The following is a 23,524-nucleotide window of genomic DNA, read 5'->3' as shown; positions in this document are numbered from 1 at the left end:
TTGCACCTAACATTCGACGAAATCTTGTATCTGTAGTAGTTCTTCTTAGATTTGGATTTACTTTGAACATGTGTGGTACTAGTATTAAGTTGTATCTGGATGATGTGTGTTATGGTTATGGATATGTATCGAATGGTTTTATTATTCTGGATGTTATTAATGTGATGACTTCTTCTAATACCCATTTTTCTTTAATTACATCATATGCTGATGAAAATGTTGATGTGAATGTATGGCATATGAGATTAGGCCATATTGGACAGTAACAGATGGATAGATTAGCCAAGGAAGGCATGTTAGGCCAAATTGAAAGGGTTAGTCTACCAACATGTGAAAATTGTTTAAAAGGAAAAATGGCAAGAAAACCATTTGGAATAGGAACCAGATCTGAATTTCCATTGCAATTAATTCATTCTGACATTTGTGGACCAATAAATGTGAGGGCACGACATGGAGGTAGATACTTTATCACCTTCATTGATGATTATACGAGATATGGTCATGTCTATTTTATATCTCATAAATCTGAAGCTCTTGCTTGTTTCACGAAATTTATAACTTTATGTGAAAATCAATTAGACAGAAAGGTTAAGGCCTTAAGAACGGATCGCGGTCGCGAATATTTGTCTAATGAGTTCAAACAAATGTGCGAAGAAAAAAGAATACTAAGGCAACTAAACATGTCATATACTCCACAGCAAAACAGAGTGGCTGAAAGGAGAAATCAGACTATTTTGGAAATGGTTAGGTCAATGATGACTCAAGCAAATCTGCTAATTAATTTTTGGGGTGATGCATTATTGAATGCTGCCTATATTCTAAATCGTGTACATTCTAAATCTGTTTCTTCAACTCCATACGAACTTTGGACTAATAGAAAACCAGATCTTAGTAATCTGAGACCTTGGGGATGCGCTGTCTTTGTTCATGATTCGTCTCATCAACATGGTAAATTGGGTCCACGAGGTAAAAAGAGTATATTTATACGATACTCCGAAATTCCAAAGGTTATGTATTTATTGGTGAACAATCGAGTGGGAGTGTAACAGAATTTGAGTCCCGAGATGTCATTTTCTTAGAAAATGAATTTCCAAGAAAGGGTGAGATAGGTCAGGAATTTTCTCTATATGAAGTAGAGGAGCAAGATGATTTGATTGTTGCAAATCGTTTGGTGCATATTCCTGAACCTCCAACAGTATCTCATCCAAGTGGGAGCAAGTCAGTAGATGATGCTGAGCCAAGTTCAGCACAATCACAAATTAGGCATAGCAATCGTGCTAGAGTTCCTAAACATCATTTTCCAATCGAAAATGAATCTTACATGATTGTCATGCAAGATGAAGAAGAGCCAAGAAATATTCGAGAGGCTCTCACTTGTCCTGCTAAAGAGAAATGAATGAAAGCAATGGAAGAATAAATGGAGTCAATGAGATCAAATAATGTTTGGAAATTAGTTGATCTCCCTGAAGGACGCAAGGCAATTGGGAACAAATGGGTTCTCAAGATTAAACGTCTAGCTGACGGCTCAATTGAGAGGTATAAGGCACGACTTGTTGCTAAGGGGTATACACAGCAAGAAGTGATAGACTACGAAGAGACTTTCTCTCATGTTGTAAGATTTACTTCCATATGGTTGATACTAGCTATCGTTGCCAGTTTAGATCTGGAATTGCATCAAATGGATGCTAAAACTGCATTTCTAAATGGCAATCTGGAAGAAGAGATATATATGGAACAACCTGTCGGTTTTGTTTCCGAAGGACAAGAGCACAAAGTGTGCAAATTGTTGAGATCCATTTATGGTCTCAAGCAATCTTCCAGACAATGGTACATTCGATTTCATCAAGCAATCATATCATTTGATTTTGGAATGATTGATGAAGACCATTGTGTGTATGTCAAAAGGTCCAAAGACAAATTTGTGATTCTATCGCTTTATGTGGATGACATACTGTTGGCTAGTAACAATAAAGAGTATGTACAAATCATTAAAGAATGATTATCCTCCAATTTTGATATGAAGGATATGGGTGAAGCAGCATACATTCTTGGAGTGAAGATTGAAAGAGATTGTTCCAAGAAGATGTTAGCTTTATCGCAAGAGCATTACATCAAGAAAGTACTTGAAAAATTCCATATGCAAGATTGTAAACCCATTGATACTCCTATAGCAAAAGGCGAAGGTCTTAGTTTAAGAATGTGTCCAAAGACTCCAGATGAAAAAGCTCAAATGGAAAAAGTTCCTTACTCAAGTGCAGTTGGCAGCATCATGTATGTTATGATGTGTACTAGGCCGGATATCAGTTTCGCCGTTGGGATGGTGAGTAGATATCAAGCCAATCCATGACAGTCACATTGGAAAGCAGTAAAAAGAATACTTAGATATCTGAAAGGTACTGCAGATTATTCATTGTGTTTTCAAGGAGAAAATCTGCAACTCATGGGTTACGCAGATGCTGATTGGGGAGGAGATTTAGATGAAAGAAAATCTACTTCAGGCTATGTTTTCTTACTTAGTAATGGAGCTATCTCTTGGAGTAGTAAGAAACAGAGTTGCATATCTTTATCCACAATGGAAACTGAATTTGTAGCATTTTCAGCAGCAATACAAGAAGCAGTTTGGCTTAAAAGATTTTTGAATCACTTGGGTTTCGGTGAGAATGAAACTAACTCAGTGTTGGTATACAGCGATAGTCAAGCAGCAATCGCTTATACTAAAGATACCAAGTATCACTCAAAGACCAAACACATTGATACTAAGTATAACTTCGTTAGAGACATGGTGGCGAGAAAGCAAGTTTGCATGCAGTACATATCTACACACAAAATGATGGCAGATCCTTTTACAAAGGCAATACCTAGAGATGTGTTTATTGGCCATGTGAAATCTCTAGGGTTACATAGATTGTAGTTATATTTTTAATTGAACAATATATATTATGTATATTTGTATTTGTGGGATAAATGCAATGAATATTTTTTACTTATACATTTATGTTATAATTGTTACAAATTATTTAATACCATTATATTTAGCATAACACATGAGATATAAAATGAAAGGTATGTCAGACAGTTGATTGGCCTTCTTACACAGGCAATCGCTTCTATGTCTTGGTAGGACATAGAAATGAGATTGATTTTAAGCTAGACATGATACAAAATGTGAGAGCAAGTGCTTAAAATATACATCGCCTTGATAGAGAATCAAGATGAGGTCATATGAATATATTATTATCAAGGTTCTAAATAGCGATTATAGCGGCATAGCGGGGAGACAAAAAAAAAAGCAATTGCGAATAGCATAGCTATAGCGGAAGCTATCACACATAGCGATTTTCCCTTTTCAAACTTTATATTCTATATTTCTACTAATTATCAACATAATCAATATTAGAGAATTTATGTAACAACTAAATGACAACTAATCTAAGTTTATACTTTTTATCAATTACGCAAATAAGAATGAAAAAAAATCTAAAAAGTAACATTATTTAATAGTTTATACTTCATGGTATTACATATTATAATAGACAAAGAGCAATTAATTTTATAAGGTAAATGAAGTCAATATACATATTTAAACATTTTATAATTATAATAATAATCAAAATCAGCTTTCAATTGAAACGAACGATAATAATTTTACAAACGAATATTATAAAAAGAGTAATCAAAATGAATAATTAGTATTTGAATATTTCTCGATATAGAATGATAGAATAAATCACAAATAAAAATAGAAGCATATAGTTTGGTTTAGTATACTTATTGTAGAAGACCATGTAGCATTAGAAATAAGAATAGAAGTACAGAAGTCCATATAAATTGCAAAAAAAAAACCATGTAGCATAGCGGTAGCTATAGCGGGTCTCATATAGCGGTAATAGCGGTCAGCTATTATAGCTATAGCGGTCGTAGCTGAGTTAGCGCAATTTTATCTCATGGCTTAGCGTTTATGGTCCGGAAAAGCTATAGCTAGCTATTTAGAAGCCTGATTATTATGACTGAAGGTGAGATACCCACTATTCACCTTAACTGTCTTATGCCAAGTGGGAGTCCTGTTATTGAATTTATATGATAAGTAGAGTTGTGGACTCAAGTTAGATATTATGTATATCTGAACTATCACTTGTACGGTATTGGATTTTATTTTAGACATACTCTCCATAGGAAATGGAGAATAATACCGTAACATATGTTTCATACCATATGTGCAATTGACCAACAGGGTAACAGAAGATGTGATCTCTTCTTCTTTGTTGTGTGAGACCCGCGAGATCAAAAGGATCTCAGAGTACTCTTTGATTTTTTTACTAAATACTTGAAGTTTCTTTTCAATTAGTTATTTTGGAATGCTACCAATGATCATGTATGATACGATCTAATGGAACATATCTGAATAGCAATTGATTTGGAATGAAGAGATTCTAGATAAAAGAAAAAGATTATTTGAGTGTTACATTAGGTTATATTCACTGGTGCACCAATTATGTTTATGTAACATAATTGTGAATATATAAGTATGGTTGTATCAATAATTAAAAGAGATCCCGTAATACTTAAAAATGTAACTTGATGATCTGGGGTACTGCATATTTACTCTACTTAGATGTTGTTATACATACCTAACAGTTGGATAACAACATAGACTCTCAAATTAAAATATGCTGGTCATGGCCTATTTCCTTGTATGAATTTTAACAGAGATTAGAGATTACGTTCGCTTAGTTTATAGCGGGTATCCCATTTTGTGCGAGTGGGAGATGTTGGATTAATTAAATAATACGCCCGTTATGGGAAACCCGAATCCAAAACCTGACCTGTTATGAAAATGTGTTGACCCGTTATGAAAAGGTGCTGATCCATAATGAAGAGGTGCATTGGTTTTTATATAAACCCAATCCCTCTCTCTCTCTCTGTTACTTAACAGAAATAACAGAACCACTATTTTTGTAATACACCAAAAAGTACTCTGTTAATACAAGGTCTTAGGTCGTGGAAAACGCAGGGCTTCCGGCTTCGGCTTGTGATTGCTTGCAGAACCAGTGACACTGCTACGCTCGCAAGATCCGCTTCCGCACGAATATTAACGGAATAATTTGTAATTTCTATCCGTTAATTAACAAAAATTATATAATCACGTTTTTATACTTGCATGATCGTAATCATCAGATGTTGAAACTTGTATAGTTAGGTGTTTAAATTTACAAATATATATATATATATATATATATATATATATATATATATATATATATATATATGTGTGTGTGTGTGTGTGTGTTTGTGTAAAATCTAGACAATAAAGAATAAAGGTAAAGAATTTAAATTTTTTTCAAAAAAGGAAATTAAGGACGAGATAAGGGTCACCCTAGAAAGATGAATCTAGAGGAATCAGGAATGTTACAAAAAAAAGAAAAAATTTCTGTGTCAAGACACGTGTTGATGAATTTAACAGGTTAGAAGATTAATTTGACGCAACAACCAACTGAGCTGCTACAACCAACTTGGTCCCTATCAAACTTATGGATCAATTTGATCCACATGCATGCATATAATTTATTTTTATTTATTCTGTAAATACAAAGTGAATAACATAAATATTTTCATTTTTAAAAGTTCAACAAAATTATATTCAATTTTGAGTACTTATTTTACTAGTTTGATAAAATCCATCCTTCCAGAAGTTGAGAAATAATTGAAAAAACAATAATTAAGTGCAAGATGAAGGAGCAGCCTTAAAGCATGCTTTCAGTTTGCTTCTTCATCTTATACTTATAAAAATAAAAATAAAATAGTTGTCCGAAAGTATGAATTCAACGTAAATTGTTAATTGCTACCAAAAACAAAATATAATTCTGTCGAACTTTTAAAATCCGAAAGAGTCATTTTGTTTGCTAAAATAAAAAAGAAAAAAAAAACTAAAATAGTCGTCCTATTATTTAAAAGTATGAGATAGACAAAACAAAAATTCATATATGTATTTCTAATAATAAATTTACTCACTATAAAAGTGGAGAAGGAGAATTGATATTTGATTTAGTAGCAAATATAATGCTCTCTGTGTGGGAGGTTGTCAGGTTGTAGATTTGAAACCGAATGAGAGTTATTTGTGGGTATTAAATAATTTGATAGCTTAATTTTTAAACTTTGCTAAAAAAGAACGTGGAAGAGCATTCTCACAGGTGCTTGAGTTAATCATGAGTTTAACATAGTGATTTTTTCGGACCTGCCTTGCATATATAGAGGTCTTTCAAATTCATCTCAGATTTAAATAAATAGATCGAAGAATCAGTCTTTAATTTAGTGACATAATACAACAACATCAGTGTGAAAGATCGTCAGTTCGAAACTCAAATGAAGAGTTTTTTATGAACATTAAATAAATTTGTATCCTCTGTATTACTACAGAGACACTATTATATTATGTAGAGTAAGTTGATTCGGACCGTTCTTTTAATTTTGTACGAATCTCAAAGTACAAATAATACTGACATGGTGTTATCCCGAATAGGCAGTTAATATGAAGCAATAAAGTAGTGGGCTCTGTCTAAGTACTGCTAGCAGGTGAGGTAGCTGACTGGATCTGAATTCATAAAAGTGGTCCAGTCCAGTGGTAAAAGTGGTCCAGTCCAGTGGTGTTTCGTACGAGACGGATGCGCCGACGCTGTCACGCCTTTTTCGTTAACTGAAGCCTGCCTTCGTTCGGGTCCGCAGTCGGCTGCTAAATTGCCACGTTTAAGATCATATCATGACGAAAGTAATACTAAGCTATCTGCTATGATGACAATTATTAAAACAATAATTTAATGAAACATTTTAGGTAATGGTCGTATACCAAATTATTGCCCCGCCAGGGTCTACTTTGTTTTCCAACTGTTGTTTTGTATCCATCAACAGCGATGGTTTCAGCACGTGCTGATTTTTTTTCTAAGTTTCGCAGAAGGTGCGAAGGGGTGAGCAGATTCGAATTCTCGGTGTTTAAATATTTAATAGTTTTAGGATTTAATTTTAACCGATTGTGTACTAACCCATTCTTAGTATGTGTTAATTTAAATTTAAATTTTTTAAAATTATAACGGAGGTGATTGATATTATGGTCGAAACTCGGAATCAAATTTAACAAGTGCAATTTAATAAAATAAATTAAGAAATTGTTTTTCTTTGTTTTATCAAAAATTAAAATATGATGAATTTTTTTGTGTCTGATAACAAAGAAATTTTTTCAATAATTCACTTGTGTCAAATAGACATTCTTCTGTGACAGGAGTTATATTTGCTTAATTTAATTTATCCAGGAAAAAAGACAAGTTTAGAAAATAAAAGATATAAGACATTAAAATTCTTAACAAGAAATATAATTCAATTTGACACCCCTTTATTCCCCTCAAAATAAAGTCTTATGGCTTATAAAAAGGAAATGTATAAACAAGTGATTAATTAGTTGGCCAAGAGAACGTGACACGTGAGGATTTACCAATGTATATATAGAGGAAGAAAAATGAAATGCACCAACGGGAGCTGATAGAGGGAATTTAGTTCCAGTCAAGTACCTGACATGGTAAAACGAGATATAAACCGTTTATTTTAAATCTGAGACATTTTTTTTTTTTTGAAGGTTAGTGGCTTTTAAAAGTCTGAAATAAATCTTAGTTCTTCATGCATCTTAAGATATATCCGAAAAAAGTTCGTTCGGCTGGAACTTTGTCAGATATGTATTGTTCTGGACCATATATTAGTTTTCAGTATCTAATAAAACCGGTGGCTTTGTTAAATTTTTAGAAAAACCAATGCTAATTTGTGATGCTTGGGTAAATTTAACAAGCACATGTGGCAAGATATGTATTAGGTTGACATTTTGGATAAATTAGTCGATACTCGGAAGGTGCGTGGTTTGGTTATCAGTGGTGGTAGCCATGATGTAGGTTATCTCAAATATTTTGGTCTTGTTTTGTAGTTTGCAAGTAGAAATCAGTGGCTTTGTCATTTTTTTTCCAAAGAAAAAAAAAAGACATGTGCAAACTATGCTTACAATTATTGCAAGCAAATTTACCAACTGAGCCACAAGAATGCATAAATCCTCTATCAAGCTTGTGAATATTGGAGATGCACAATTTCATATACAAAGAGCTAATACACAACAAAGAAAAGACATGGTTTATCCGTCTACAGTAGTCCAGCCCAGTTGGCCAGTTGTCTATAATCCAAGCCCATGTATAATTGTTGCAAATTTTACCTATTCCAGAGACGGCCCAATAATTTTCGAAGCTCAGCCCAATTTGTTTATTTCTTTTTCTACAGCCCACAGCTCTGTCCTCGCTCGCCTTTGCTGCTTCCTCTAGGGCCCTACCCGCTACGGCGTACCCGATACGCGAACTGCCAAAAGCAACAGCCAGAGAGAAAAAGAGAACAGCAATCAAAAATCGAGAGAAGAAAAAAGAAAAGTGCGAGCTCAGGCGGGACGGAAGGCTCAGCGGCTCAGGTAACCCTATTTTATTTTATTTTTTTCACACCAGCTCCACGGCTCGTGCATGGCTCTGGTGCTCTGCCGTAAACCCTAACCTGCGAACCTTCTTCCCATTAGCACTACCCTGTGTATTCAATTTTACAATTTCTCACTGACTAAGAAAGAAAATTGTGAGTTGCGGCTGCGGAACTGTGCGGAGGCGAATAGGGTTTAGTAGTTAAAATATAGTAATTTTTTTATTTAGAATTTAATTTGTAGTACTGTAATTAATAGTTAAAATAGTGATTTTTTGCCAAACCCTGATGGAAATCCTGACTATGACTACCTCTGTGTGTGTGTGGTGGGGTGGGGTGGGGTGGGGGGGGGGGGGGGGGGGGGTTGGTTTGGTTTGTCCAGAACAAATTCGGTAAATCAAACCAAAAGACTGATTGGTTCCCTGAGCCAAAGAACCATCAAATTTATCTTCATCCTTCTATAGTACTAATTTCATAAATTTAATAATGGATTATAAATTGTGCATACATGCGTCGGAAGAAATATGTAGCAAGTTTCTGTAAAAAAAACTTATAAAGATGGAGATCTCAACTAAATTCGAACTGGCCTCACCATTTAGACTCTCACTTGAAAACAAATGCACAATCATTGAAAATTATAATCCTAGGGTTTCATCAGAGTGAATTTACCCACATGAGCAGCAAAGACAAGTATCAATTAAGAACCTCGTATTGAGTCACCCTTAATAGCGTGAGGAGACAGTTGCAGGAAAGTGAAATAAAGGAAGTCGAAGAAAGACATGCCTGGAAATGAAAATGTGAAATTATGAGATGCTCAGAAAAAAAATGAAATTAACATAGATATAGATGGAGCAATGGAGGGACACCTTCCTCCTATTTTTAAAGAGACTGCAATAACATGTGCTCACTAAAAATGGGAAGTTGTCTAAAATTGTGGACAAGAGATTGGGGATGTTATTGATTAAACTAAACTCAGTTACATATGCTTTGCAGAGTAAACATTGTCTGTGCACACCAAACTATCTTAGTCTTCATTTTGTGGGACTTCAAGTTGACTTAGATCTGTGTTGACTTTTCATTACAATCATAAATTGAAAACACTCGCAACTAGTTGGGTTTGCAAATAGCTCAAAGTTTACGTTTTGTAACAATACTCTTACCATAAGTGCTCTGTGCAAATATAATTAAGTTGTATATTATTTGATTTACTTCTAATGCATTTTTACCTTCTTAAATCATTCAAAGCTTGATACCAACAAGTTGGGTACCATTTTTACATTTATTTAGCTTTTTTATTTATTCTTTGACAGATATTTAGGTTATAGATCGAATTAGTGTGTGTTTGGTAGAGTGAAATGCCGAAGATAAAGACAAGCCGAGTAAAGTACCCAGAAGGATGGGAGCTTATCGAGCCCACTCTGCGTGACCTAGATGCCAAGATGAGAGAAGGTGAGTAATCCTTTTACTTCGTCACTTAATTAATGTGAATAGTGATAGTTTACATAACTGAAATGTAAAAATGCAGCTGAAAATGACCCTCATGACGGGAAGCGTAAGTGTGAGGCATTATGGCCTATCTTTCGCATCTCTCACCAAAAGAGCCGCTACATTTATGATCTCTATTATCGTAGAAAAGAGATCTCCAAGGAATTGTACGAGTTTTGCCTCGACCAAGGCTATGCTGATGGCAATCTGATCGCAAAATGGAAGAAGCCGGGATATGAGAAACTCTGCTGCCTGAGATGCATGCAGACTAGGGATCACAATTTTGCTACAACTTGTGTTTGTCGGGTCCCAAAACACCTCAGAGAAGAGAAGGTCATAGAGTGTGTTCACTGTGGTTGCCGTGGCTGTGCCAGTGGTGACTGATTCTGTTCTTGCTTTTCTTTCTAGACCTAATTTTGTGGATTTGATAAAAGACTGGGAATTCTATGTGACTTGTCCACTGTATGAGTGATGATGAATTGTAGTGTGTTTATTTCTCTTGTTGCACTGATATCGATAAAATGACAATTTGGTGATGAATTGTAGCGTGTTTATTTGATAAAATGACAACTTTTTTAGAACAGATAAACTGATATGGATATCTCTATCGAAACCTCAGAGAAGGTGGAAAGATTAATGTTTCATACAGTTGTTATTCTGCAAATCAAATAGTATTTGCAACCTTAATTTTTGTTTTGGTGTGAAAATTTGAAAGAGTTTTTTTTTTTTTTATATATATATATATTTGTACCTGTATCTTTATTGTCGATCTCCATAAATTGTTTAGTTCATGACGTTAGCTATATATTAATTGACAAATTATTTAATAGTTATTTAGTTATGTTTTTATTTTACAGGTATGGAGGTCCAAATGAAGAATTTCAATACAAATAAAATATGAGAAACTGGATACGGATAGAATTTTTTTCTTCGAAATTAACCAAATATACGAATTTAATATTCTATTTTCACACGTAAACGAATTGAGTTTAACTAGGACATAGTAAAGATATATTCCTTGGTTCTTTTTTTTTTGTCTTTCCATGAAAACAATATATGGATAGAAACTCACTATGTTTATATGGTCCAAAAATAATATTTAGATCATATGATTTTCTACCGATCTATAAAATAGTAAAAAAAAAGGTTGGTATACAAGTACATTTTCATATAATCATATTAAAAATTTGTAAGTAAAAACATTATCAACAGTACAGATCGTTCTGCACTTGACAAAGTACCGTAACCTGGTTCAACTTATTTTTGTTTGGTCAAGAGGCAAAACACGTGGTTGGCAACAATAATCAACAAACCAGCCATGTTATGAGAGTCGTTAGCTGTTAAAAGCCGGACAGACTGGACTACTAAGTCCAACCAACAAAACATGCTTAGCAGTTAATAATTACACTGGCACTCACTACCCTTCGGCCTTCGGTCCACCGTCCCAACTATAATTAACATGAATACAATTTGGAAAACTGTGGGGTCGAGAATAGCATGCGACATGTGATCTGCACGAGCTTGCTGTCCTGTCAAATTAAAACTGTGTTACAAAACATATGTTAAAAGACAGAGTTCAAATACCTTTTTTTTTTTTTTTATCACTATCATATTTTTTTTAATAACATAAATTATAATATGTATATGTCAAGATAAAATAACTACATGTGATTTATCTCTATATGTACATAGAATTATTACTTTTCCATCTTATCTTTACATAAATCAAATAGGTTAAAAAATTAACTTGCAAAAATCATTCACCTCTCTTGATATTAATTAAAATAAAGTTAAAATATTATAGTATTTTACGTGTACACTTAAGAAATAAAGATACGATTTTTCTTTTTAAATTCAAGTAGTGACTACAGGTGTAAAATAAAAAGAGTAATTATATTGTCCCTCCAGCTTCTGTCCTCTAAGTGTTTCCCATATCCAGTCAATGACTCCTATAGCAACAATAACTAGAAGCATTCAGTACACTCTATTCTCCACCTTCGCGATTCTCTTCCTTGATCCAACCTCTCTTATCTCTTGTGATTTTTCCTCCCGTCACTCTCTCAATCAACGTTCCAGGCCACCCACCTAGTTCTCTCCCTTCTCTCTCTCTCTCTCTCTCTCAGCGTTTCAGAGTCATTTACTCTCTTCTCTTGCATCAACACGCCACCGCACCACCGCCTCTCCTCTCTCTCGCTCCAAGACCTCTCCCATTGTTAGCTCGCTCGACCCCCTTCCTTTCTCTTTATGCCTAGATCAGCCTCGGACTTTCCAGATCCGATCTGCCTGGAGAGCGCGGTGCACCGTTGAGATCCGACGGGGAGAGCGTGGTGCACCATTGGAGGTGGTCCATGCTAGCCCAGCGAAGGTTGTCAGAGTGCAACATATGAATACTTCATTAGTTAGATATGCATACTTCATGTTGTTAGATATGAATACTTCATATTTACATTAATTAGTTGTAAATACTTCATTAGTTAGATATGAATACTTTATTAGTTAGATATGAATACAATATACTTACTATAAAAAAAGACTTTTTAAGTGAATTGAATATGTGTCTTGGAAGAGGTATCTGATTTTGATTTGTATAAATTATTTCGTACATTTATGAATACTTCGTAATCTTCAGTATGAATATTGTTAGTGTCAGATGTGAATACTTCATGTATTACTAGGCTGTTGGGAATACTTCCTAGTCCCCAATTTGGGCAGGTGTGAATATTGTTAGTGTCAGATGTGAATATTTGTTAGTGTCAGGTGTGAATACTTCATTAGTTGGATTTGAATACTTCATGTTGTCAACATATGAATACTTCATGTTGTTAACATATGAATACTTCATTAGTTACATATGAATACTTCATTGTATAGATTCGCTGTAGTGGTCCCCAATCTTGGCAAATGTCTCTTTCAGACGGTTGCAGTCCCCAATCCAGGCTGTCAGAGGTCGTCAGCTGTCCCCCTGGTCATTACTGGTTTTCAAGATTAATGGTCCCCTCTAGTTTGTGTTTACATATGACGAATATTATAGATAATAAGTATGAATACTATAAATTCGTAAGTATGAATACTATACATTTTGACGATGAATAAAATCGCGTTAACCCTACTCATTGGTAGTAGTTACCACGTGCGCGTCAGTTAGTGGTCCCCCGTTGTACTTTTTTTTGTCTTTTAGCGCGGGGGACAGATAGGGGTAGGGCTGCTAATGAGTTGAGCCGGTTCGCGAATCAATGAGTTGAGCGGCTCAATATTTCATAATGAATTGGACTCGAAACTAAAAAAAGTCCAAACTCGTTTCGGCTTGCTTTTGAAAAAAAAAGCTCGGCTCATGTAAACACTTAGCTCGACTCAACTTGGCTCGTGAGCTCGTGAGTCAGCTTGCGAGCCGGCTCATATTTTTACTTAATTATTAACAAAAAATTATGTCAAACATTTAATTCTGTTGCAATACATAAACATCAGTTATGTTACTATTCCAGTGAGGTCTTCATATTATACAAATATTAAAAAAATAAGTTAACAATAATATCATCTAAAGTAGCAGAAGCATACAAGTTTAATAAAATAAAGACAATAACAGCGAAAATATAACTAATAGAATACAATAGAACTATGGATATGTGAAAAGTTAAATAAATTAATAAATAAGGTAATAAACTAACTATATCATGTAAATAACATAGAACACAATATACATTTTTTTTACGATTTCAAATTTCAAATATCAATTTTTTTTTCAAATTTCAAGTTTTTTAAATTTCAAATTTCAAATTTTTTTTCAAATTTCAAACTTTTTCAAATTTCAAAATTTTCCAAATTTAAAATCATTTCAATTTTTTTTTGTTTTCAAATTTCAAAAATTTGAAATTTGAAAATATTTGAATTTTAAAAAACTTGAAATTTGAAAAAAGTTTGATAGTTGAAAAAATTTGAAATCGGTGAAAAAAATGTTTATTGTATTCTATGTTTGATATATATGAATGTTATTTATATGATATAGTTAGTTTATTACCTTATTTATTAATTTATTTAACTTTTCACATATCCATAGTTCTATTGTATTCTATTAGTTATACTTTTCGCTGTTATTGTCTTTATTTTATTAAACTTGTATACTTATGCTACTTTAGATGATATCAGTGTTCTAAATAGCGCTATAGCGCTATAGCGCCGCTATAGCGTTTTTGGACCCTAAACGCTACGCTATGGTATCAAAATGCGCTATTTGAGCTATAGGCGCTATAATGGTAATAACGGTCCACTATAGTGCAAATAGCGCGCGCTACGCAACATGAGCTGTTTTTTTTTCTTTTCAATTTATATTCGTTTTAAATAAAGGCTCATATTGGATTTTAACCGTGATTTTTTTTTTTGCAATTGACGTACTAAGTTTTATAGTAAACTATTAATTATTAAATGAGAGATCCATCAAACGAAATCAAATAAGGAAGCTACAGGGCGTTATGCAACATGAGCTGTTTTTTTTCTTTTCTTTTCAATTTATATGAGTTTTAAATAAAGGCTCAGATTGAATATATTAAGATATTTCTTGAAGTAACAAAATGATACTTACTATATGGTAGTTTGAATATTTTGAATAGATTAAGATAATTAATTATGCCATGATGTCTAGGTTATTTTAAAATTTAAATAGAAAAAAGATAGATTATGTCATAATGCTGAATATATTTTGAATAGAAAAAGATCGGCAATTTATGATATTAGTATTACTATGAATATTTTGAGTCGCAATTTGGATTTTGTATTGGTTCAATATGAATATTATAATTTTTTAATCAATTTGATGTTATTTACTGTTATATGAGACTTATATAATGTTGATATTTAGTACAAATATATGATATAATTTTTATAAAAATAAAAAAAAACGCTATGTGGTATAGCTTTCGCTATAGCGACGCTATAGCGACGCTATTTGCTATAGCTTTTTTTTTTCGGCTTCCCGCTATGACGCGATAAACGCTATTTATAACCTTGGATGATATTATTGTTAACTTATTTTTTTAATATTTGTATAATATGAAGACCTCACTGTTGAATAGTAACGAAAATGATGTTTATGTATTGCAATAGAATTAAATGTTGGACACAATTTTTTGTTAATAATTAAGTAAAAATATGAGTCGACTCGCAAGCTGAGTCGAGTCGAGCTGAGTGTTTACATGATCGAGCCAAGCTTTTTCTTTTAAAAGCGAGCTGAGTTAGAGCCAAATCATTTTACTTCTTTCATTAAACGGAGCAAAATTTGAGCCAAATCTTAATCATTAGCGGCAACAAAGGACTGAATTGGGAGTATTAGTGGTTCCCAAATAAAAATATGATTGAGGAGATATTTGAACCACCCTCCACGTTAAATTATGATAAAAATAGAGATATTTTTCCGAATTCTCATCCTCTGAAATATCTCAAACTTTGAGTGGTTTTCTGGAAAATCCCAACCATTCAAATACGTTCTGCACGAATCTCGAAGCACAAATAATACTGGCCCGTACACGTCGGTCACGCAAAAGTTGAGGTACCTCAGAGGTTACGCACTCTATTTTTCCCGTGCTATTTGTTTCCACAAAGAGAGATTGAGAGCTCAGTAGCGCTCTGACCGAGTGCTTTCTTCTAATCTTATAATCTCTACTGTCGTCGTTGCGCCATTGACACTGCCATTGACAATTTATTCAATTAGAATTGCAACCGACACAAGTAACGTAAGAAACTGTAGAGGCGACCTTTCGTGTTTTTCCTCAAATCCAACCAAATCTCTACGCTAACCACTATCTAAAGTTTTTCGCTACCTCGCCACAAACACACCTTGAAACTGCATCTCAGGTAAAATTTGATTTACATGTGCTGTTTCTCTTCCATTGCTTCCTTTATAAGCGTAATCTCTCCCCAGGAATCCAGGATGCGCTTTCTACGGGGGAAATGCAACTTGTAAATTTTATTTTTGTATTTTCAGGGTGGTTTTCGATGTTGGTTTTGACATTTTGTTAATTTTTTGATAAAAGACATTGCATTAATTTGGCTCATGGCTATTTTTGATTTTCGATATGCTTTGGATCTCGTGCATGATGTGTGATTAGCTTATAACCCAGTTATTCGGCCATTATACTAGAAAGTGCAAAATTAGAGATTGAAATTGGGGATGGTTAAAGATGCTTTTCTTACCCTTTGATTTGGTACCTGTTTCTAACTTGTTCTCATTTTACTTGCTATGCTTCATATCCAATGAAATAGCTGCTTTTTGGGGTTTTGAAGAAGAAGAAGAAGATTAGTTTGAGGCCATGGCTACCGATTCTACTGGAATGACTATTGATTTCCTGCGGGCCAGGCTTCTTTCAGAGCGATCTGTTTCAAGAGCTTCTAGAGAGAGAGCTGACCAATTAGCACAAAGAGTTAGTTCATTAAATTCTTGATGCAAGTTACTTTCAAGTAATTAACTTATATTTTTGATATAAATTGGGTTGTTGCATTTGATTTTAGGTAGTGGAGTTAGAGGAACAACTTAGAATTGTAACAACTCAGAGAAAGAAAGCTGAGAAGGCCACTGCTGAGGTGCTTGCTATTCTTGAATCGCAAGGGGTGGGGTACATCACTGAACCAGAGGGGATTGATTCCAGTTCTGATCAAGATGAGGTGGAGGGAGGTGGACCCACCACGAGTGTCACTAAAGAATGGGAATGTGATGGCAATTCCGTCTCCTCTAACTCAAATTCGAAAGGAAAAGACGAGACCTCGAACTCAAATAGATCAACTGTGGAGAGAAGTGAGGTAGAGGACGAAATGTCAGGTTCAGAGTTAGATGCGCAGGCTGTAGCAGGAAGTTTGTCGTGGAAAGGGCGTAGCAAAAGTCCCGACTCGAATAAAAAGCATAGAGCAGCGAAGCACTTGAGGCAAATTAGACCGAGACACATATTCTACTTTACCAGCCCGGACCCATCTCCAAAGTACCAGAGGGGGAAATCATGTCGCAGAATCAAACCTAAGGATTTAAGGTACTACAATTTTAGTTAAGTTGCATTAGAATTTGTAATACACCGGTAAGGTTTGACGCATTGCAACCCAAGAACAAAGCTTGTTTTGGTCAGTTTGGGATCTTTCCGATTCACAACTAAAGTGTGCAAACCAGTATACTGCAGGCCATTAGGCATGAATTCACATCCCCTAAAATATCTGAAATTTTGAGTTGATGCGTACAAAATTTGAAGTCTGAACCGTTCAGCACGAATTTTAAGGCAACCCATTTTATATTAAGGGGGAATTTCATGTATCCCCCTAAAAAACTTCAATATTACGTATTTCCCCTTCAAAAGTTCATAATATCGTATTTACCCTTCAAAAGTGTAGAAACTCACATATTTACCCAAAAATAATAAAACAATAAAATTTAACACTTAAAATTTACTAAACAATATTGATTAATAAAACATGACTATTATACCCTTCCCTCTCTTCTCTCCACTCTCTCTCCCCACTCCAATTATCTGCCATAAAACAAAAAATCACTCCAAAGAGTACCATAGTGAAAGGTAACCCACAGAAGACTACAGTGGTTTAAATTGTTTGTACAATCTTCTAGATGTGGCTCCAATTTTGCCGTCTTATCATCTTCATTTACTGTAATTAATCAATTCCAAGCAGAGCTACAATGATGGATAGGATTCGATAACAGATCACAAAAGACAGGCACGACAATGGGTCTTGATTCAAACAGTCTTGACTGACAGTAGCTCAGTGCCATCCATATCACCTTTTTTATACCTCTTTGCCTAGATTTCCATTGGTTTCAAATTGGTGCTGAATGTGAATCGATGCATAACTGAGGCTCACAAACTGAGTTTTGGTTGAATACACAAGAAATAAATTTAGCATCAGTACAATCAGAGCTTGGAACCATACCAGTTTAGTGAAATTTATTAAATAAAAGAAAGTGGCTCTAGTGCACATCCTTTTTTAATGTGTATGCGTGACATCTTTGATGGCAGCGTGTAAAAATTATCCAAATAAAAAAATTCAAATTTTCAATGGGTCTCATCCATTTAGATAGGGTGTGTATCAAATTAGACCAATTTAATCTTAAACTATTTGAAATTTTAGTGTTTAAGGTTTATCAGCTTTGTGATGCAATCATACAAGACCACCAAATTGGAACAAAATTGATACACACCAGATCAAACTGATCGAGGACATATCTGCAATTTTAGTTCAGTTATATTTCTACAATTTGTGTGACGTTTGACAGAGATTTCAAATGGATGTATTTAGAATAACTCGATAATAATCCTCGTACCTTATTTTTCCTTTTCACCCTAAATTTCTGCCACACCTAAGCTTTCCTTTATGTTTTTCTTAATGGAGGATATACCTTCATCAACTCCATTTGGTTTCTTTCTCCTCTTCTTACAGATGCAAACCCTATCAACTAAATTGTTCTCTCGTCTCTGACAATGTCGCATCACGCTCATTTGTAACCCTATTTACCACCGCATCCTGCAATTTTTCCAATATTCTGTGGACAACTTCTAATCAAAACATTGCAATAGTTCTAAATTTTGGAGTGATTTGATGTTCTTTGGAGTGATTTTTTCGGCAGCAGTGAATTAAAGAGGTCACACGGAGAGAGAGAGAGAGGAGAGAAAGGAGGGAGGGTATAATGGTCATGTTTTTTTAATTAATATCGTTTAGTAAATTTTAATTGTTAAATTTAGTTGTTTTATTAGTTTTGGGTAAATATGTGAGTTTCTATACTTTTGAAGGGTAAATACGATATTATGAACTTTTGAGGGGGAAATACGTAATATTGAAGTTTTTGAGGGGGATTCATGAAATTCCCCCTTATATTAATACTGTCCGTGCATCTGTAGGCACTGGAAATACTTTTTGGTCTGGTTTTGACATCAACTGAAAAGTTGAGATAACTCACAAAAGGATATGGACCCGTGTCCTGGAGGTTCAATGGACTTCATGCACCTAATTTATACAATTTCAATGGAAGGAAGGAATATGAAGTTTTATTTCTCAGATTGTATGCCTTTGTAGTAAGCAAACAAAGGACAAATTTGTAAATGAAAATGGAAGTTAAGGTGAGATAGAGTTAATGAGGTTGGGTTTACATTTTCCAGATCTGTCACCACAATTTATAAGTTTTCAATTTGGTTGGGCTGGTTGGACAAATTACAGTTGCTTATTCGTACTAATTTTATGGTTTAATTTTATTGATCTTTTTGTGCCTCATATTATATTGTATTGTATTTAGGTGTGGGACTGAGGATGAAGAAGATAAAAGGTGTTCAGATGGGAATGACAAAGGAGAAGGTGAAATTGATAAAACTGAGGATGAGAGAACTGGCTTTTATGTTGATGTTTCTAGAGAAGAAGATGAAATGAGAAGGGATGTGAATGGGAATGAGGGACAGATGGAAAGAGCGCTAGAAGAGCAAGCTCAGCTTATAGACCAATTCCAAGCAGAGGAAAATGCTCAGAGAGAATGGGAAAAAATGTACAGCCAGAATAGAAATGTATGCATCCTTTTTCTTCTTATTTTGTTATTAGTTTGCAATTCTATTTTGAGTAAGGCTATAGTACTGTGCAAAGCACGGATTGGCCCGTACTATGGATTCATATCTATGTTTTCGATGTTCAAACAGTCAATCTGAGTCGCTCAATATGAACTCTATATGAAAATGTAGTTGGAGACCCGATTTTACTTCTTTTGGAATTTTTTTACTATTTTTTTGATAGATTGAAAATCACTACTTTTGGATGGTATAGAACTTTTAAATTAGGTGATTTTCTACTTATTTTAGAAGATAGTAAAAAATTATAATTTTTTTTTTTGATCTCCAAGTACATTTTCATATGAAGATCATATTGAATGGTTCGGATCGACTATTTGGACTTTGAAAACGAAGATATGGATCCATAGTACGGATTGATGTGCGCTTTGCGAAGTACCATAGCCTCTTCTATTTTTCAAATATATATTATGTTACTGTTCAATTTGAGTCCTTTAGATGTATGTCTAGTTCACAAGGACATTTTTGTCTTGCCTTTTGTACCTAAATTGTAATTAGTTGTTTCTATTAATTATTCTTTTTTTTTTTTGTGAATGATAGGACGATTTCGAATCAGAGAACAAGGGATGCATAGGTGAAAGTGTATGTGAAGATAAGGAGGAAATCGTGGATTGTGGAAGTAACAAAACTGAAACCCTAGAGGAAGCAAATGCAAGCCCTGAAATTTTATTTAGCACAGAATTTGCCTCACTTACCAGCACAGCTCAAGAAAGCACAGACACAACATATGAAAAAGCAATTGCAATTCTTTCAGATGGTAATGCGCATACAAATGCACCTTCTGACGAGGATCATTTGTTCGAGGAAAATAATAGCAGTGAAATAGAATGCCCAAAAGAGGCGGAGTCTGTTTTTGATGATTCCACTGCCGGAGCAGTGAAAGAAAACACTGATAAGGGTTCTAGTTGTACCCATGATTCAGATTTTGCAGATCAATTCAACAAAAATATGATTATTACTATCCCTAATTCACCATCCAGCCAACACTCACTGAGCAACAGCGATCAAACCCATGAAGAAAATCCTCTTGCATTGCAATTATACGAACCACCACCAGAGAGTTGCAATAGAAACAGTTGCGGTGCAGTAGAAGATGTTCTAGAAGCATTGAGGCGTGCTAAGATGTCACTAAGGGAAAATCTCAGCAAGAAGTTGTGTTTACGTGACAATCAATTACTGACAATTACAGATCGTGCGCATGATGAGATGGATTCTTATTCTTCTTCTATGATATGCAGCACACCTCTTCTTGATACATACTCTATGAACATTCCTGTTGGTTCTTCCTCGGGACTGTTCAGGTTGCCTACTGATGACACATTTACCAGGCCCCGTAATTCAGAAAATTCTCTCAGTTTGGGGTATTCAAGTGATCTAACAAATGTTGCAAGGGAAGATTATTTTCGAATGAAACTGCTTCATGATATACCTAGTGCCTTTTCTGGTAGCAGTAGGTATACCTTCGGTTCTTCCTCAAATTTTACAGCCGAGATGCCTTCATTGCACACGAGTGTGCCTAGATTCTATGAGGAGTCGACGAGGGCATTGCCAGCAGGCGATCGACTCTTCTTTGATGGCGGTGATTCTTCTTTTTCTGACTTGCGTATGTTGTAGATTCTCGACACGGGCTATTTCTTTATTATTTTTTTATTTTATTTTCATGTGTATTTGGGTGAAATTGTTGATTTCCTGTCAACTTGTGTTGTGCCATCTCTTGTATGCTTGCTAAATCAAGGTTGAAATTGTTATTTTCCTAGCAATTCCCTTTTGAAGCCCCAGGAAACTGACCCTTTTCAAAGAATAAAAGAAGAAAATTATGAAATAAAATGGAAATACATTGACCTAAAATGAAGAAATCAAAAGTTTATTGCCTATGCCTATAGCCCTATACTGTAGATAAGTAACTGTGTTCTAATTTACTATTTTTTGTAACAAAAGCTGCTTTTATTACGACAGGTCGGATTGTGGGTGCCATCTATTAATTAAAAATTCATGCTTTGGTAAAAAGTAATACTAGTTTTTTTGCCTTTTGGCTAATTATCCGAGGTTTTTTTTTTTTTTGAGTAAAGAATTATCCGAGGTATTTAAACCCTTGTTTGTAGGTTTCTAGTGTGTTTGAATGGAATAGTGCTACTTTCAATCAGTAGAGTTATTTTGAAATATATTTTGGGTTTTGATGAGTGATCAATTGTTCGGATTATTCCGTTGTTTTACTATTTTAATTAAAAATTAAATTAAGAGAGAAAGTAGGGTTGGACGGATATCGGACTTAAATTTGTCTGATGTTTTGTCTAAATCTTCCAAGGAAGATTTATATTGAGATTCGTACGGACAATTTAAATTTATCAGTTAAAATTAATACATATTCTCCGAAAAAAAAAATTTAATACATATTTAAATCTGCTCGCATAAATCTTGGGTTGGCCAATTGGCTCTAGACAACAGACAAAATTTGATTTGATGTTCGATGGAACCCCCATGCGCTCTTAAATATAGAATCGAAGGCAAGTCGATGCCAAACCAGAGCTGTTTAATAGACATTAATATTCATGTGGATAGCTTTAAATTCATACAGATGAAATACATATGAATTTTGATGCGGATCGTACGGACCGCCACAGCCATGGAAACAAATCTGCTGTGATTAGGACCCTACTTTTTCAAATCTACCCATTCATTTGTTTTGAGATTTGTGCATTTAAAAAAAATAGAGGAGTGGATTTGGAAAAGCAGAATTCTGTGATTCTTTTGAGAATCACAGCAGATTTATTTCCCACATCCATACCCCTCCCTTAAGCAGCTGAAGTAACACGCTTAAATTTACTAATCCCACCTCCCAATTAACACGCTTAAGAGTTAAGATTACTAATCCCACCCCCTATTCAAATATACCTACGGGGGAAACCTATTGCCAAGCCTAGTGAAGTGGGGCTGTGGATGAATTATGTTGGCGTGAAGGACAATCTGACGCTCATTATGTTGTCTCCTCTTAATTATTATACTGTCTTCTCAATAGCATATCCAATCCAATATCAATATCAATATCAATATCAAATTATCAATATGTCAATGCACTGTAATAGCATGGTGCGATTTAATGCCCATTTTGTTCTTTCGTCCAGAAAAACAATAAAATATGTGTAATCATAAAAGTATGTTTCTTTTACTATTGCTAAACTATTTTACAGTGATTAATTTATTACTTCTTTACCATTCTTTTCTATGTAAATTTACACAAGCTTGCTTTCTTGTCTTGACAGCTGAGTCTAAACCTAGGGTAGCTCCTGGAGTCAGACAAAGGCACTACTGTGCACAAATCATGTCTTGCATGGGCTGATCGGCCCCACCCATCAATCTAACATAAATATTTGGAATTCGTTCCATACGTGCACGTGCCACATCGTCATCGGCTCTATATGCACGTCATGTCACTTGTAATGTGTAACGTGTGAGCTATCCATGTTGATTTCAGCACAGAATCTGAATACCAAGGTACGTACGAACTCAACCTTCCCTAGCTTCTGAAATTAAATCAATAGGAGGAGGGCACGACCAGATCCGGTTATCTCGGTCCAGTTGTTTTTGTTTTTAATAATACACAAGCTTCTTTTTTAGTACCAGATATGATGGTACATTTTTTCATGCAGTAGAAGATTATAAGATTGTTGTAGTTTCTTACAAATATTCTAAAAAAAATATGACAATGTTGCATTCTTAAAAATTATCATCTATTTTTTTTAATCATGTCACAAAAAGTAAGTTAAAGAAATCATAAAATTGTCACAGTTATTTTTAAGTCCAAAATTGTAACAATGTTACAATTTCGGTGCCCTGTCTATGGTTCCTTTTAGCACATAAAAAAACATCGTAATCTTGAGCATCTTTATCCTTATTTAGAAATTATTAGGCAAAATCTTTTATTAAGAAACCGTTTCTAAATGTCATGCTGGTCAAATGATTTGTTC

The 23,524-nt window shown here is 34.4% G+C and overlaps 2 protein-coding genes across 2 annotated transcripts; both read left to right on the top strand.

Moving 5' to 3' along the window:
- Window positions 1–8,374: 8,374 nt before the first annotated feature.
- On the top strand, window positions 8,375–10,533 carry LOC144575596 (protein BUD31 homolog 2). Its single transcript, XM_078325793.1, has 3 exons — window positions 8,375–8,485; window positions 9,795–9,933; window positions 10,010–10,533. The coding sequence occupies exons 2-3, from the start codon at window positions 9,840–9,842 to the stop codon at window positions 10,351–10,353; spliced, it is 438 nt and encodes a 145-aa protein (XP_078181919.1). The 5' UTR covers window positions 8,375–8,485; window positions 9,795–9,839; the 3' UTR covers window positions 10,354–10,533.
- A 5,030-nt stretch (window positions 10,534–15,563) lies between these two features.
- LOC144575574 (transcriptional regulator ATRX) lies at window positions 15,564–21,316 on the top strand. Its single transcript, XM_078325766.1, has 5 exons — window positions 15,564–15,813; window positions 16,222–16,379; window positions 16,468–16,979; window positions 19,241–19,502; window positions 20,100–21,316. Exons 2-5 carry the CDS (start codon window positions 16,269–16,271, stop codon window positions 21,171–21,173), a joined length of 1,959 nt encoding a protein of 652 aa, XP_078181892.1. The 5' UTR covers window positions 15,564–15,813; window positions 16,222–16,268; the 3' UTR covers window positions 21,174–21,316.
- Window positions 21,317–23,524: the final 2,208 nt, after the last annotated feature.

The sequence above is a fragment of the Carex rostrata genome, chromosome 24, assembly GCF_964058835.1.
Source record: "Carex rostrata chromosome 24, lpCarRost1.2, whole genome shotgun sequence".
Taxonomy (NCBI): domain Eukaryota; kingdom Viridiplantae; phylum Streptophyta; class Magnoliopsida; order Poales; family Cyperaceae; genus Carex; species Carex rostrata.
The sequence above is the reverse complement of the archived record's forward strand: the minus strand, read 5'-3'. Positions and strand labels throughout refer to the sequence as shown.

Bases quoted from the DNA above. Each gene is read 5' to 3' on its own strand.
- LOC144575596 (XM_078325793.1), top strand. From the start codon at position 9,840: ATGCCGAAGATAAAGACAAGCCGAGTAAAGTACCCAGAAGGATGGGAG. The intron at 9,934-10,009 runs GTGAGTAATCCT...GTAAAAATGCAG, and splicing joins AGATGCCAAGATGAGAGAAG to CTGAAAATGACCCTCATGAC.
- LOC144575574 (XM_078325766.1), top strand. From the start codon at position 16,269: ATGGCTACCGATTCTACTGGAATGACTATTGATTTCCTGCGGGCCAGG. The intron at 16,380-16,467 runs GTTAGTTCATTA...ATTTGATTTTAG, and splicing joins CTGACCAATTAGCACAAAGA to GTAGTGGAGTTAGAGGAACA. The intron at 19,503-20,099 runs GTATGCATCCTT...TGTGAATGATAG, and splicing joins TGTACAGCCAGAATAGAAAT to GACGATTTCGAATCAGAGAA.